The sequence below is a fragment of the Scyliorhinus torazame genome, chromosome 7 (assembly GCF_047496885.1).
Source record: "Scyliorhinus torazame isolate Kashiwa2021f chromosome 7, sScyTor2.1, whole genome shotgun sequence".
NCBI classification, from domain to species: Eukaryota; Metazoa; Chordata; class Chondrichthyes; order Carcharhiniformes; family Scyliorhinidae; genus Scyliorhinus; species Scyliorhinus torazame.
The window spans coordinates 130,948,794-130,966,724 of NC_092713.1; the positions used below are offsets into that span (position 1 = coordinate 130,948,794).

The 17,931-nt window shown below is 44.5% G+C and overlaps 1 protein-coding gene across 3 annotated transcripts in view; it reads right to left on the reverse strand.

Moving 5' to 3' along the window:
• Window positions 1-330: 330 nt before the first annotated feature.
• ro60 (Ro60, Y RNA binding protein) overlaps window positions 331-17,931 on the reverse strand; it is a 72,413-nt gene continuing 54,812 nt past the window's right edge. For 2 of the 3 annotated variants that reach the window (XM_072511486.1, XM_072511488.1), the window contains 3 exons: window positions 9,842-9,955; window positions 9,018-9,164; window positions 331-5,775 (listed from right to left, as the gene is read on the reverse strand). In XM_072511486.1, coding sequence (XP_072367587.1) covers window positions 5,623-5,775; window positions 9,018-9,164; window positions 9,842-9,955 — 414 coding nt within the window. In that variant the 3' untranslated portion in view covers window positions 331-5,622. The remainder of the gene's footprint in view (window positions 5,776-9,017; window positions 9,165-9,841; window positions 9,956-17,931) is intronic. The other variant, XM_072511487.1, reaches the window with a different exon arrangement.

Consider the following 17,931-nt stretch of genomic DNA (forward strand, 5'->3'; position numbering starts at 1 on the left):
GAAGAAATATACACAGACAGGATGCTTCAAGCCATCCCTCAGCTATCAGCAGCAATCACCTATGTCATTAACTACTGGCAATTAATCCTACCAGTTTAACAAGTGGATTACTAAAAGACCGACTCCGCACAAAACTTCCAGATCATCTATCCAAACAACCTCCACTGTCATGTCAAGTGATTTAAACAAGATTGAGATATCAACATTTGAAATTTTACTGGAACAAGTTAACACTACATGCATTTCATAGCAGGAGCTGCAATTCCTTTCCATTTCTGGAGATTAGGTAAAAGTTCAATTGTTTAGAGCAAAATAAAACAAGACAACTAGTTTAATACCATCTACAGTTTAATAGCTTCTTGTGCAGTCACATGGGAGGCTGCAACAACACCACAGTGAGTTTTATGCAGACCAGCAAGATCCTAGGCTTGGTCTGTGGTCTTCTTCAGTTAGCTAAGACGACTGTAAAAGTGCTACTTGGTAGCCTTTGCTAGAATTATACATGTATAGAGGCATCAGATCAGCACAAGATCAAGCTTACCTGTAAAGCACCCACCCAAACAATCAAGCACATTAGTGTCCACTTGTGCCAGGTAATAGAGTGGAGGGGGGACAAACTGGAGGAAATGATTTTAGAAGAGAAGAAAAAGAAAATGCTTGTAAAAGTTAACAAAATGGTGCTTATGACCCAACATAATTGCACAAGATTAGAGTTTAAAAATGAACTGTTTATCATCAATATTTCCTAGTTGTGATGATTCAGTTACCCAAACGTGCGAGCGAGACGAGGAATAGGGAGAGGAGTTGAACACGTGGCTACAGGGATGGTGCAGGAGGGAAGGTTTCAGATTTCTGGATAATTGGGGCTCACTCTGGGGTCAGTGGGACCTCTACAAACGTGTTGTTTTGCACCTGGACCAGAGGGGTACCAATATCCTGGGGGGAAAATTTGCTAATGCTCTTCGGGAGGGTTTAAACTAGTTCAGCAGGGCCTTGGGAACCTGAATTGTAGCTCCAGTATACAGGAGGTTGAGAGTACTGAGGTCATGAGTAAGGTTTCAAAGTTGCAGGAGTGTACCGGCAGGCAGGAAGGTGGTTTAAAGTGTGTCTTCTTCAATGCCAGGAGCATCCGAAATAAGGCGGGTGAACGTGCGGCGTGGGTTGGTACCTGGGACTTCGATGATGTTGTGGCCATTTCGGATACATGGATAGAGCAGGGACAGGAATGGTCTACGCAGGTGCCGGGGTTTAGATATTTCAGTAAGCTCAGGGAAGGTGGTAAAAGAGGGGGAGGGATGGCATTGTTAGTCAAGGACAGTATTACGGTGGCAGAAAGGACGTTTGATGAGGACTCGTCTACTGAGGTAGTATGGGCTGAGGTTAGAAACAGGAAAGGAGAGGTCACCCTGTTGGGCGTTTTCTATAGGCCTCCGAAAAGTTCCAGAGATGTAGAGGAAAGGATTGCAAAGATGATTCTGGATAGGAGCGAAAGCAACAGGGTAGTTGTTATGGGGGACTTTAACTTTCCAAATATTGACTGGAAATGCTATAGTTCGAGTACTTTAGATGGGTCCGTTTGTTTCCAATGTGTGCGGGAGGGTTTCCTGACACAGTATGTAGATAGGCCAAGGAGAGGCGAGGCCATATTGGATTTGGTACTGGGTAATGAACCAGGACAGGTGTTAGATTTGGAGGTAGGTGAGCACTTTGGTGATAGTGACCACAATTCGATTACATTTACTTTAGTGATGGAAAGGGATAGGTATATACCGCAGGGCAAGAGTTATATCTGGGGAAAAGGCAATTATGATGCGATGAGGCAAGACTTGGGATGCATCAGATGGAGAGGAAAACTGCAGGGGATGGGCACAATGGAAATGTGGCGCTTGTTCAAGGAACAGCTACTGCATGTCCTTGATAAGTATGTACCTGTCAGGCAGGGAGGAGGTGGTCGAGCAAGGGAACCGTGGTTTACTAAAGCAGTTGAGACACTTGTCAAGAGGAAGAAGGAGGCTTATGTAAAGATGAGACATGAAGGTTCAGTTATGGCGCTCGAGAGTTACAAGTTAGTTAGGAAGGACCTAAAGAGAGAGCTAAGAAGAGCCAGGAGGGGGACATGAGAAGTCTTTGGCAGGTAGGATCAAGGATAACCCTAAAGCTTTCTATAGATATGTCAGGAATAAAAGAATGACTAGGGTAAGAGTAGGGCCAGTCAAGGACAGTAGTGGGAAGTTGAGCTTGGAGTCCGAGGAGATAGGAGAGGTGCTAAATGAATATTTTGCGTCAGTATTCACACAGGAAAAAGACAATGTTGTCGAGGAGAATACTGAGATTCAGGCTACTAGACTAGATGAGCTTGAGGTTCATAAGGAGGAAGTGTTAGCAATTCTGGAAAGTGTGAAAATAGATAAGTCCCCTGGGATGGGATTTATCCTAGGATTCTCTGGGAAGCTAGGGAGGAGATTGCTGAGCCTTTGGCTTTGATCTTTAAGTCATCTTTGTCTACAGCAATAGTGCCAGAAGACTGGAGGATGGCAAATGTTGTTCCCTTGTTCAAGAAGGGGAGTAGAGACAACCCCGGTAACTATAGACCAGTGAGCCTTACTTCTGTTGTGGGCAAAATTTTGGAAAGGTTTATAAGAGATAGGATGTATAATCATCTGGAAAGGAATAATTTGATTAGAGATAGTCAACAAGGTTTTGTGAAGGGTAGGTCGTGCCTCACAGACCTTATTGAGTTCTTTGAGAAGGTGACCAAACAGGTGAATGAGGGTAAAGCAGTTGATGTGGTGTATATGGATTTCAGTAAAGCGTTTGATAAGGTTCCCCACAGTAGGCTACTGCAGAAAATACGGAGGCATGGGATTCAGGGTGATTTAGTAGTTTGGATCAGAAATTGGCTAGCTGGAAGAAGACAAAGGGTGGTGGTTGATGGGAAATGCTCAGACTGGAGTCCAGTTACTAGTGGTGTACCACAAGGATCTGTTTTGGGGCCACTGCTGTTTGTCATTTTTATAAATGAACTGGAGGAGGGCGTAGAAGGATGGGTGAGTAAATTTGCAGATGACACTAAAATCGGTGGAGTTGTGGACAGTACAGAAGGATGTTACAAGTTACAGAGGGACATAGATAAGCTGCAGCGGTGGGCTGTGAGGTGGCAAATGGAGTTTAATGCAGAAAAGTGTGAGGCGGTTCATTTTGGAAGGAATAACAGGAAGACAGAGTACTGGGCTAATGGTAAGATTCTTGGCAGTGTGGATGAGCAGAGAGATCTCGGTGTCCATGTACATAGATCCCTGAAAGTTGCCACTCAGGTTGAGAGGGTTGTTAAGAAGGCGTACGGTGTGTTAGCTTTTATTGGTAGAGGGATTGAGTTTCGGAGCCATGAGGTCATGTTGCAGCTGTACAAAACTCTGGTGCGGCCGCATTTGGAGTATTGCGTGCAATTCTGGTCGCCGCATTATAGGAAGGATGTGGAAGCATTGGAAAGGGTGCATAGGAGATTTATCAGAATGTTGCCTGGTATGGAGGGAAGATCTTATGAGGAAAGACTGAGGGACTTGAGGTTGTTTTCGTTAGAGAGGTTAAGAGGTGACTTAATTGAGGCATACAAGATGATCAGAGGATTGGATAGGGTGGACAGTGAAAGCCTTTTTCCTCGGATGGTGATGTCTAGCACAAGGGGACATAGCTTTAAATTGAGGGGAGATAGATATAGGACAGATGTCAGAGGTAGGTTCTTTACTCAGAGAGTAGTAAGGGTGTGGAATGCCCTGCCTGCAACAGTAGTGGACTCGCCAACACTAAGGGTATTCAAATGGTCATTGGATTGACATATGGACAATAAGGGAATAGTGTAGATGGGCTTTAGAGTGGTTTCACAGGTCGGCGCAACATCGAGGGCCGAAGGGCCTGTACTGCGCTGTAATGTTCTATGTTCTTTGTACAGTTGGAGTTTGGGCTGCTATCTACAGAGAAGGCCCTGGATCAACTGAGGAAGGCAAGGGGAGCGTGGAATGCCCTGCCTGCAACAGTAGTGGACTCGCCAACACTAAGGGCATTCAAATGGTCATTGGATAGACATATGGACGATAAGGGAATAATGTAGATGGGCTTTCGAGTGGTTTCACAGGTCGGCGCAACATCGAGGGCCGAAGGGCCTGTACTGCGTTGTAATGTTCTATGTTCTAAGTTCAAAGCTTAATATGCTGAATACAGTTCTTTCTTTTCCAATGCCATTTTTACTAAATGGAAATTTTTGCATCTCCATTCAAATTTCATTGCCTTTGTCTTACATAGCTAATATTATAATATCTGTTTTTCCAAAAACACGCTGTCGTGAGGTTTGGAATTCTTAGTCATTGCAAAAACACGCTCATAACAGCTTACACTTTCTTTAACCATGAAGATAATTTCTCCTGAAACAAAATTGGATTGTTCACCAAGCAAATACTTTTTAAAAAAAAAGTGTCATCACGGGGATAATTTGTAACTTCTTTTATATTCTTTTCAAATAGGACAAGTTTGAACATGTAGTGCGTAGCATCAGGCACTCAGGACCAAAAAGCGCTGATCAGGTCAGCAAAGTTAAGTCGCCAATGGCTTGCCTTGTATACAAGCTTGCACACGTTTGGTATGGATGCCACTCTAAAAACTATCGAGATTGACTATCAATACATGAGACAGTTTAATAAATGCACTTGAATGACTGATTGTTCCTGTCAATCAGCAAAGCTAATACTGCACTATCTTCTGCAAAATGAAATTTAATTTTTAACCTAATCTCCAAGTTATATTAATCTTCAATATATCTGCAACTCACTCTTTTCCAAACCCCCATTGACAGTAACTACAAAATCTATAACAAAAGAAAGTGTTGGTGGCCATTAAGTAGAATCTATTTTTGTGGCTGTGACATTTACAGCTGTCTTTTAAAATCAACTCTTGCATGTCTGACGGCTGAACAATAGATTTTTTTTAAACCCAGCATACTTTACACAGCGATTTACCTTTTAAAGACTACTTTATTCAGCACAATCCACCTATAATAAACTCCAGTTTACTATATTCCCACACTACCTCTATTGACCACTTCATCCTTTTTCAACTCTTTTCATGTAATTGGTATTAAAAGAACTAGGGTACAATGTATTAGAAAACGTTGTCTCAGAATATTTATGTGACCTAATCCTCCTCAAAAACATTATCCATTTCCACAATTGAATCATCTCAATTCTTGTCAGCCTGTTCACAGCAAAGAAATACAATTAAAGTGTTCTCCACTATTACATTTAACCTATTTACTGTCAAAATGGTCTCAGATAAACTCACTGAACAAAAAAAAAAGCACAACATTTGTTGTGTCTACTTAGATGTTTCTAGTTAAGGTTACAAATGTCTCCACAACTGAGAGTAAAACGCACACTATAATTAAAACAATTCGCTGTGACAGAACATTCTTAAAATCCACTTACAGTCATGCCATTTATAGTGTGTCGTTAATTCAAACAGGCACTCTACCAAGAAACTAGCAATCCATAATGTGAGTTTCAATTTACGCAGTCCTAGAAACCTGATGAGTAATTACTGTTTAACTAATAATTCAGTGGTTTCTTCCGACATTTAAATCAAATCTAATGCAAAGTTTTGAATGACATCCAGAGCCCCAGAGTCAAAACCACAGATATCCAGCATGCCTTTGTCATCCGGGTCAGCAATGGTGAAGCCGTTAGATGCCAATCCACAGACAATCAATTTGGCAGGAAGGCCCATTTTCTGTAATAAAAAAAAAGAAGCTAACAAACTTTGTCAATTGAAGATGATCTGAATTGATGTTGTGATGGAAGGCCAACTCTGTTCCTCTCTCTACAGAGGCTGTGTATTTCCAATATCTTCTGGGCTGATTGCAGATTTCCAGCATCTGCAATGTTTTACATATTTATGATTTGGATGGACCAAGGTATGGCTATCATTCATTCTACTTTAGTTGTGATTATAGGACTCTTTGGGAAATGTTACTAAATTGCAGCATGAAGCTTCTACTGCTGCCATGTAACGGCCTTTTCTTTAATTACTGTACAGGTATATCAAGCAATTATACATACACACTTGTTAGGTCACAGTTATTCTACGATTAGACTTCCTGGATGGTTGGGGAAAGTTTATTCAGACTTGTCAGAAACCTGCTCACTCTTGATGGTCAGTGCCTCTAGAAGTAACATCTGTACTTCTGTTAGGAGTGTTTCTGGAGATATCAGTGAAAATAACCCCTGATATTCGTTACTGGAATGTTCTGGTTCATTGATCAAATTGCTATGTCACTAAAGCCAGGATTGATGCTGATGGAAATACCAACGGTGAATGCTGCATTTACTTCAACTTAGTAAGAAGTCTTACAACATCAGGTTAAAGTCCAACAGGTTTGTTTCAAATCACTAGCTTTCGGAGCACTGCTCCTTCCTCAGGTGAATGAAGAGGTATGTTCCAGAAACATATATAAGTCAAAGATGCCAGACAATGCTTTGAATGCAAGCATTTGCAGGTAATTAAGTCTTTACAGATCCAGAGACAGGGGTAACCCCAGGTTAAAGAGGTGTGAATTGTCTCAAGCCAGGACAGTTGGTAGGATTTCGCAAACCCAGGCCAGATGGTGGGGGGTGAATGTAATGCAACACGAAACCAAGGTCCCGGTTGAGGCCGTACTCATGTGTGTGGAACTTGGCTATACGTTTCTGCTCGGCGATTTTGTGTTGTCGCGTGTCCTGAAGGCTGCCTTGGGGAACGTTTACCCAGAGATCAGAAGTTGATTGCCCTTGACTGCTGAAGTGCTCACCGACTGGAAGGGAACATTCCTGCCTGGCGATTGTCGTGCGATGTTCATTCATCCGTTGCCGCAGCGTCTGCATGGCCTCGCCAATGTACCACACTTCGGGACATGGTCTCAGCTTCCACTCTAAACACATTAAAGAAGCCATTCCCTATGGACAAGCCCTCTGTATATACAGGATCTGCTCAGACGAGGAGGAGCGTAACAAACATCTACAGACGCTGAAAGATGCCCTCATACGAACGGGAAATGGTGCTCGACTCATCGTTCGACAGTTCCAACGCGCCACAGCAAAAAACCGCACCGAACTCCTCAGAAAACAAACACGGGACACAACCGACAGAGTATCCTTCTGTCGTTACTTCCCCGGAGCGGAGAAACTACGACATCTTCTTCGCAGCCTTCAACACGTCATCGATGAAGATGAACATCTTGCCAAGGTCATCCCCACACCCCCACTACTTGCCTTCAAACAACCGCGCAACCTCAAATAAACCATTGTTTGCAGCAAACTACCCAGCTTTCAGAACAGCGACCACAACACCACACAACCCTGCCATGGCAATCTCTGCAAGACGTGCCAGATCATTGACATGGGTACCACCATTACACGTGAGAACACCACTCACCAGGTACGCGGTACATACTCGTGCGACTTGGCCAACGTTGTCAACCTCATACGCTGCAGGAAAGGATGTCCCGAAGCGTGGTACATTGGTGAGGCCATGCAGACGCTGTAACAACGGATGAATGGACATCGCACGACAATCGCCCGGCAGGAATGTTCCCTTCCAGTCGGGGAACACTTCAGCAGTCAAGGGCATTCAGCCTCTGATCTCCGGATAAGCGTTCCCCAAGGCGGCCTTCAGGACACGCAACAACGCAAAGTCGCCGAGCAGAAACTTATAGCCAAGTTCCGCACACATGTGTACGGCCTCAACCGGGACCTTGGATTCATGTCGCATTACATTCACCCCCCCCACCATCTGCCCTGGGCTTGCAAAATCCGACCAACTGTCCTGGCTTGAGACAATTCACATCTCTTTAACCTGGGGTTATCCCTATCTCTGGATCTGTAAAGACTTAATTACCTGCAAATGCTCGCATTCAAAGTATTGACTTGCATCTTTGACTTTGTCTATATATATATGTTTCTGGAACCTACCTCTTCATTCACCTTAGGAAGGAGCAGTGCTCCGAAAGCTAGTGAGTTGAAACAAACCTGTTGGATTTTAACCTGGTGTTGTAAGACTTCTTACTGTGCTCACCCCAGTCCAACGCCGGCATCTCCACATCATACTTCAACTTAATTTATACATTTACTGGCAGCTCGCTACATTATCTTTGGGTCATAGGTAATCTTAATACAACGTCTTACATCAAGCGGGCCGCAATCACATTTCACAGGCAGCCTTAATTAGGACCTGGATTTGCACTCTGAAAACTCAATTTAATTTACATTAGCAAATGTAAACAGCTGAAAGGTCCAGACAAAGTGGAATAGCTGAAACATTCCTTTCAAAGAGCAGCGAATATCTGAGGGATGTCTCATTCACCTCATTCTCATTCTTCTCTCTTCTCAAGGAAGGAATTTATGCTAATCACCAATGCTGTCAGCTAAATACGGTGCCAGGAATGCAGAATTGTACTTTCCCAATGTCTGCCGACACCATGGAGGACCAAACCAGAGATCCTACAGGTCAGGATGACTCAGTAGGACACAGGTTTATAAGTTTCCCACAGAGCCATCACGCTGGCTCATTCTATCGTGAGCTTCTAAGTGTCAAATAGCATGTTCAATTATATTCTTGGATAAATTGGAATTCATAAGAGGTTTTCCTTAAAGGGCAATTTCCCCATTCTTCCCACTGCAATTAGGAGTACAGTTTTACAGGGACTGAATTCCCATCAGGAGTTGCCATTTAATGATGAGAAGAACAATGACACTTGGTCCTTCTCTAATCCTGGAGCGCTGTTCCCAATCAGTACCTTCCCCCTTCTCTAAGACCAGGCAAATCGGCTCCTGAAAAGGATTGAAAATGGCACTATTCTGACCCAGAGAGAGGAGCCTCACCACATTTCTAACAATTCTGCAGGCTACAGAAGTTTGAGTTGTTTTTACATTCTCTAAATTAAGCTTACATGCACTGTAAAAATTGTCACATTATAAGGTTACCTTGTGTTTTCTCACCTTTCTGTATTCTCTGAGGGCATCTACAGGATGAATATTTCCATAATACGTCTCATTGTCGGTAAAGACAAAAAACACATCTGCAACAGTTTTTGTCTTAATAGCCCACAACATGGGGAGTGCACAGTCAGTGGCGCCAAATTGGACCTGTTGAAAAGCATTCATAATTGCCTTTACATTAAAAAAAAGCATATTCATTTTATTTTAGTTCAAGTCTATTAACATTTTTCAGATGGGACAAAGAAGTTGAATTTGTTTCGGAAATCCGAAGAGAGATTCCAATTAAGTGAATGAAGTCAATAAAAAAAATTAGTGAAGAAAAACACAATCCTGTATTTAAAGTTCAAGAAATGTTTTTTGAGGAACCTCATGCAGTAACTTGAGCACTGGGACCAACATGTGTGCAATGTTTGCAAGACTGGGCAAAACATATCTCTTCACTTAGATTTTGGCACCCAGAATCCTCTATCAAAAGAAGTAACAAGCACCTGAAGCTATTTAAGACTGAACGAAGTGGAAAAAAAATGAGCTGCGACACTAATTAAAGAAATTTGCTTGTAAATTAATGCTAATATATAGTGGTAATTTGTAACAATCTAGTACTAAACAGTTTTAAGAAAGGCTCATGATTGATGCTGCACCTCCTTAAATGAATTCTGAAATAATCTTTCAGCACAGGAGTTATTATTAATTTAGAGAATTTGGGAACAAAATTGGGAAAAATACACATTTGTATATACACACTAATGAGCCCTGCATTAATGTGAATGAAGCTAGCAGGCACTATGAAAATTGAAATTAAAAAGGTAAACATTTCACATTACCGCATGCATGGCAGTAAATACTTCATCCAGTGCCATTTCTGAAGAGATGCATAATGGAACTATTTCATCGGAAAAAGCCACTATTGTAAAATTGGTTTCTGTGCGTGCAACTACCTGAAAAAGAGGAGAACTCATGATGGCCGTATCTCTTAAGACAGGACTCAAATATTCATGTAGTATCAACATCCTGAAAGGTAACCATTGACTGGAAATGTAACTGGACCAGCTACATAAATACTGTGGCTCTAAGTGCAGGTCAGAGGTTGGGAATTCTGAGACAAGTAACTCACTCACTTATGTCCTATTTTGTGGCCGTGGGAAAGATGCACACACATCTACTTCTTTGACCAATAAGATAGTTTATTAACCAATTGAACACGTGGAAAGATAACTAATGAACTATAATACAAACGGAAAGGAATAATTGAATTCTCCTGGAGCTACTGTCAGGTGAGAGTACCTTTAAGAAATGGGTGTTTATAAATGGGTGAAATGGGTGTATATAAATATCTGTAGTGAGAGTACCTTTAAGAAATGGGTGTTTATTACTGCAGTGATGTCAGAGAGTGGGTGGAGCTGGGCTGTCCGTCAGCTTTTTACTTTCGCTTTAGGCTTTTTGCTGCTGGGTGGGTTTGGTTTCATTTTAGTTTTGGAGAAGCTGCAATCACAGCAGGATGTGAGTGAATCTCTGCAAGCTTATGAATGTTCATTTGCTGATTTCAACGTGGTAACTGTTCTCAGTAGTGAAGTTAAACCGGAGGTGCTTCTGTTAAAGGTTTTGTTTTTAAGTCTTATGGATGTTAAGGGAAAGCTTAAAGGATTACTTCGTGTTGTAGTCTTTGGGGGTTGTATTTGAATTAATGGTTGCTAAGATGTTCACTGTATGTTTTAAAAAGGTTAACTTGAGTTCATAGAATAAACATTGTTTTGCTTTAAAAAATACTTTTCCATTTCTGCTGTACCACACCTGTAGAGTGGGCTGTGTGCATGCCCATCGACTGGCGAGACTTGCAATGTTGGCATACTTTTTGATGCTTTTGCAGTTGAATGAAGTTTGCGACTTCTGGAATGATCTGCAAACCCTCGGATTCTGGTATCTTAGTTGGATCAATGTCTTCAACATTTGGCATTACTTCTTCACTATGTGTGTCTCAATTAGTGGCTCATCCTCATCTGATATAACAATACATGCTTCGTCTGTTCTTGTAGAACTGCATGAAAATGGATCGATCTGTTCTTGCTGCAAGCTTTTTTGATGGAATGGCCTCGAGTACTTGGGAATCCACTGCAGGAATTATTCCATGGGCATAGGATAAATCATTGTGCTTCTCTGCAGCCCATTTCTGCAAAATGTAGATTATTTCTTCAAATACCAGTTGGCTGTTCACAGTTGATTTGCTCTCAGCTAATTTGTCTGCTGTTGCAATCTCGCTTTCAACCTCGGCACACTCCATTTTAGAACCTTCACACTTATCGTTGTCCTGCACAATTTGGAAGCTACTTATCATCTCGTCATTAATGCCAAATAGACAAAATAAACCGTCATGGTCTTCCTCTTTTGACTCATCATTGGACTCTTCCCTTTCCTCATCGTTATCATCATCATCATCATCATCTGCAATAGCTTCTCCTGTGATATAACACTGCTCGTGGAATTGTGTGTTCCTGTAAGAAGTGACCAATTTCAAAGTCAGCAGCGAGTCTTGCGCAGAACCTTCATCCAGTTTCCCATTCTCTGGAACATCGGGAGGACTAAAGAAAATTGAAGAAAGAGTCGTTTGGTACAGTTTTCGTAACTGTTCAACCAGTGCCCCGACCGTCATGCTTCTGCTTCATTCTAATGGTCTTAATTATGATGTTTCTTCCTTTCTTCCAGTCGATTTTGCATTCTGTGCATCCTATAATTTCTGGCTCATCAAAGAAGAAAAAGTCTGACCCATCAGGCTGTGACTCCATCTTGTATGTTTTTGTCACTGCTTCATTTGTCAAATACTCATTTGGCTCAAACTTAAAACTCCAGAGTAAAACTCATTTGCTACCCTGGACCTGAAAATTTCACCTTTAAGTCTTGTGAATGCTTTAGGATGGGCTCATTGTAGCCACCTGGGTTGGCCACTTCCCGACTTAAGATGGAGATCCACAAAGGCTGCAGGGAAATTCAGCCAGCACAGGCAAAAACTAGCAAGTGCAGAAATCCTGTGTATTAGAATTTGCAAAAGCCCAGACAGCACTGAAACTCACAGCCATCTGCATTCTAATGAGCGATCCCCAGGTACAATGGAAACATTTCAGGTGAATAAGGCCAAGCCAGACTCCTCGGCGCCAGCAGAAGCCAAGACAAAGGAAGGCCAACGGACACTCAGGGACTGCCCAGCGATCAGGGAACAACTCCAGTATTGGAGAAATCGATCCAAGGGATCGGAATGCAGTCCAATCACTTGGAACCAGGTATGGGGTCCGCCCCGAAGGGCGGGAAGCCCCTGGGGACTATAAAGTAGAGCCCCCAAGTTCAAATCGTCCTTCTTGGCAGGGTCACTCAGCAGCGAATCAACCCTTGAGAGTGAACTGCCCAAGCTGCCGCATCAACCAAGTAAGTCTCCAGTCAACGCACGTTACAAGATAGGCGCTCCTAGCGACCAGTCCATACCAGCTTTTGAATCCTGCAGTTTCAGAACCCGAACGAAAGGCCATTTGTTCCCCTGACCTGGTGGGCCAGTCCAAAGCTAAGTATAGGCCTGTTAGTTACAGAGATCGTATATTAAGTAGAATTTATGCATGAGTAGCGATTGACTGTGTATAATAAATGTGTTTGAATTTGAATCTTACTAATTGGTGTGTTGAGTTATTGATCAGTACTTCAACTTGAACCTCGTGGCGGTATCATAAAGATACCTGGCGACTCTAGAGCAAAGGTTATAAAACAGAGCAAATTGAACCAACCAAAAGTTAGTAACATCATCATGCTCCTGTATCATGGTCACGGAGCACATTCACATTCTTGAAGACTGTTAGCTAGAATTCTGGAATTCCTATTGGCTCCTCCATCACTTCACCTGGTTTATCTTCCTCCACCTTGACTTTTGCTGTTATCTCATCGGATAACTGCGCCACTTCATATTGTTGCCATTTGCAATCATCCTATCGTAGCGCTGTCTGGAATGTATAGCCACTCAACTAGGTTCAGTGCCTCACACGATTCTGTTCCTATGATGGACCCCCGTTCCGTTTCCACAATGGAAAATGTTATGGTGTGACTTCTGTTGTGCACCCATGCTTCGAGCTCACATGTGCCCAACATCGCAATCTCCTTACCATGGTCTCTCAGCGGACTTGTCTGATTGACAACTGTCGATTTGGTGCTCAGCCTGTTCAAATCTGACAAACTGATAAGGTTGGCCCTCGCTCCAGTGTCCAACTTGCATTTAGTTAAAGTGCCATTGATCATCAATGGAATCGCCCATCTGTCTTCCATGGAGTCAGGATCACTATCACTACTGCTGCATATTCGGACCCATCGTGTCCTCAGTCAAAATTAGGTCACCGAAAAACAGGTCTTTGATGCACATCTCATCAATCAACGTTAACTGATCCTGTTTGGTCCCCAGTGGATCTCATCAATCACATTAACTGATCCGGTTTGGTCCCCAGTTGGACGTGAAAAACATTGCCTCGCAAAATGTTTTGTCCTGCCACACTTGGAACACAGCTTCCCAAATGCTGGACATTGTCGAGGCCCCTGTCAATTGCTGCATCGCTGGCACAAAAATGGTGGAACCGGTCGGCTGTTTAAAATGGCTGCCCGCACTGGGACCACGTTTCTTATTGGAATGCGTCACTAAGCTTATGGCGCTGGCGTCTTCTTCCACATTGGCGGCAAAATGTTTCAGGTTGAGCGTACTAAACTGCTGTGCAGCTAGCTCGCTTGCATGACAAATCTTGATTGCGTTTTCTGATCAATCAACCATAGCCCCTCCTAGGCCAGCTTCCAACTCACGTCCCGCTACCCAACAGGCCCACCCTCGGATGTCTAACATCATCAACCCCTCTCATATTGTACTTTAAACGTCTCCCCTCTGTCAGCAGTCCCCCTCACACAGAGCAACAATCCCAACCCCATCAACACACTAACCACCTGCTCACCCCTAACTTGCGTGAACTTGCCCGTCCAGCTAGCCCCCGCCTATGGCGCCTAGCGTTCTACCCCCCACTGATTCTTGGGCCCCCACAATCACACACTATCTTGGTGCAAACAGCATTATCAACAATCACAGAAAGAGAGAGAAAAAAAAAGAGGAACAAAGGACAATAGCCCCCAGTGGAAAAAAACAGAACCCAATAGACTGACCCAACACGACACCCCCCCCCCCCCCCCACCCCTCCCACCCCTCAAAGCAGCCCCAAGTGCAGCCAACAAACAAACCTCCCCACCCTCCCACCACCGGGCAACAAAAACGTTACAGCCATAACATACAACTAAGAACCCCCCTCTCCACCCCCCCCCCCACCCCCCCCCCCCCCCACCCCCAAGGGAAAAAAAGAAAAATCCCCAAACCCCGACCTCCCCGGCAAGGGAGACAGGGAAAACCAACCACCCCAAACACATCCTCTAAAGTTCAATGTCCTCCTTCTCCTGCCAGTCCATTGTCTCTCACAAACTCCATCACTTCCTCCGATGTCCTAAATTAATATTCCCGACCATTGTCGGTCACCCAGAGATGGACCGGGTACAGCAGCAACCCAAACTTCATCCCCTTCTAGAAGAGGGCAGCCTGCACTCAATTAAAGCCCACTGTGCTCTTGGCCAGCTCTGCACCTGGTACACCCGAAGCTCCTTGCCCTCCCAGGTACATTGCCTCGTCTCCCTGGCCCACCTCAAGATCCGTTCTTTATCAAGGAACCCGTGCAACTGCACCACCATCGCCCTCGGCGGCTTGTTACCCTGTGGCTTCATCAGTGCCCTGTGTACCCGATCCACCTCCAGGGGCCATTCGAAGATCCCCTCCCGCAGCAACTTCTCCAGCATTTTGGTTACATGAGAGCCAGTGTCCGCTCCCTCAATGCCCTCCGGCAACCCCACAATCCTCAGATTCTACTCCGGGAGCGGTTCTCAAGATCTTCCACTTTCTCTTGAAACCGCCTCTGGGTATCTCTCAAAACTCCCATTTCAGCCACCAACAAAGTGAGCTGTTCCTCATGTTCCCCCACCATCCCCACTATCTTCTGGATCACCTGGCTGTGAGTCTCCAGACTCAGTCCAAGCGGTCAATCCCCGCTTTAAGCGGGTCCGTCTTCGCCAGGTCCTCCAGAGACTCCTTTCTCAAGAGGTCCACCAGCTGCTCCATAGACCATTGAGATGGTAGGGCCGACCCCTTGCTCTCCGCCATCTTTCCCTGTGTCACAGGGAAAGTTTTGTGCACCGACAACTCCTTTCGCCTAAAACCACGTCTGGTCCAGGAATCCATCCACTGGTGGAGTATAGTCTTCCTCCACCACTCCTGAACCTTTGTCCATCAAAACATCCCCCGGTTAATCAGGGAAAAGGCCCAAAAGCACCGCCACAAGCAGGAGCTGCCAAATGTGCGACCACTCCCACCATGGCCGCCACCGGAAGTCCATTTGACACCATTTTCGTCGTAGAACTAGAAATAACATATAGCACAAAGAGCTGCAAGTATCTAAACCTCTGCGGAACTAAACATAAGCAGAGATAACCATAGAAATTTCAAGAACTATTCAACATCGTTTTTTAAGTTAGGAAGGAGCATCAAAATTCCCAAATGGATTTGCTCATTTTTAAATCAATGGGATGTTTGCAGATACCAGTTGAATGAAACCATGCAGAAGGCCCAGGCACAGTGTAAGATGATGACAAAATACCCCAACAGAAAATAAATGCTGTTTTTACTGCAGTCATTTAAAGAAATATTTCAGCATTTATTCAGCTTGCTTTCCAATGGTTTTTACATTGAAATCCAGTTTTAATAATTACAACAGCCATGTGGTACGGCAGGATATTATTAATATTAATTGTCTGGGTGGCACATTAGCGCAGTGGTTAGCACTGCTGCTCACAGCGTCGTAGACCTGGGTCACTGTCCGTTTGGAGTTTGCACATTCACCCCTTGTCTACGTGGGTCTCACTCCCACAACCCAAAGATGAGCAGGCTAGGTGGATTGGCTTAATTGCCCCTTACTGACATGTTGTGGTTGTACCGAGGCCTGAGATCAGGCTGCACAAAGAGCTGGTACATGAGCTACACTGTAGTAGATTGCGATACTCATAACTTCTGATAGGCACTATGGTCCTTACCCTGAATCCTCATTGGTTACACTGAGCTATTGTCCCAAAGCTCTGCCCTCCCATGATAAATATGGATGTAAAATGCATTTCTGCCGATCAGCAACAAGAGGTGCTGCTGGGTTGTTGGTGCCCAGTTTAGAACCCCTGCCCTTGATCACAAAGACAAACGTTCCCAAGACTCTCTTCCCATCTCCCAGCCCCCGCCCCCCTCCTAACCTTTTCCTTTCCAAAGTACCGGAGCAGGTTGTTCCTTCCCAAATCCATGGTCGTTTCACCTGCAACTCCTTTGAACACTAATCAGGTTTCAAGCCCGATCAACCAATCAAGCAGCCCTCTCGACTGGCACTCCATTCACAAAAATTCACTCCCTCCCCACCCCCGTCCCCACCACTGACGCACAGTGGCAGCAGTGTGTACCATATACAAGATGCACTGCAGGAACTCACCAAGATTCCTTACACAGATCCTTCCAAACTGACAACCACTACCAGGGCAAGGGCAGCAGGTAATAATAATCTTTATTAGTGTCACAACTAGGCTTACATTAACACTGCAATGAAGTTACTGTGAAAATTCCCGAGTCACCACACTCTGGCGCCTGTTGGGTACACTGAGGGAGAATTCAGAATGTCCAATTCACCTAACAGCATGTCTTTCGGGACTTGTGGGAGGAAACCGGAGCATCCGGAGGAAACCCACGCAGACGCGGGGAGAACATGCAGATTCCACACAGACAGTGATCCAAGCCAGGAATCGAACCCAGGTGTCTGGCGCTGTGAAGCAACAGTGCTAACCACTGTGCCACCATGCTGACCAAAGTACTTGGGAACACCACCACCTGGAGGTTTCTCGTCAAGCCACTCACCATCTTTTAAAAAAAATTTAGAGTACCCAATTAATTTTTTCCAATTAAAGGGCAATTTAGTGTGATCAATCCACCTACCTGGCACACCTTTTGGGTTGTGGGGGCGAAACCCATGAAAATACGGGGAGAATGTGCAAACTCCACATGGACAGTGACCCAGAGCTGGGATCGAACCTGGGACTTTGGCGCCGTGAGGCAGCAATGCTAACCACTGAGCCACCATGCTGCCCTTGCCACTCACCATCTTGACTTGGAACTATGGCGCCCTTCCTTCACTGTCGCCGAGTCAAAAACCTTGAACTCCCTCCCTAACGGCACTGTGGATGTACCTACACCACATGGACTTCAGATGTTGAAGAAGGCAGCTCACCACCACCTTCTCAAAAGCAATTAGGGATAGTAATCAATGCTGGCCTGGCCAGTGATGCCCACATTCCTTAAAGGAATAAAACTGCCTCCCCAACTGCTTTAAACTCATCCTTACAAAAGTCAGAGATGAGATCCTATGTGATAGTGACAAAGACAAACCAGACCTTCTGATCCTTCACCTGTCTGTAGCCATTGACATTGTTGCTTTTATTTTAAAAATTCCAATTAAGGGGCAATTTTGCATGGTCAATCCACCTCTGCTGCACATCTTTGGGTTGTGGGGGTGAGACCCACGCAAACACAGGGAGAATGTGCAAACACCACACGGAAAGTGACCCGAGGCTGGGAACGAAACTGGGTCCTTGGCGCCATGAGGCAGCAGTGCTAACCACTGCACCGCCCGGCCATTGACATTATTGAGCACACCATCATCCTCTGGGACACGTCCTTCCTTCTCCAGCTGGGTGGGATTGCCCGTGCATGATTTCATTCTCACCTATCCAGTCGCATTCAGAAAATCATCGGTAATAGTTTCTCTTCATGCACCATTGCCAC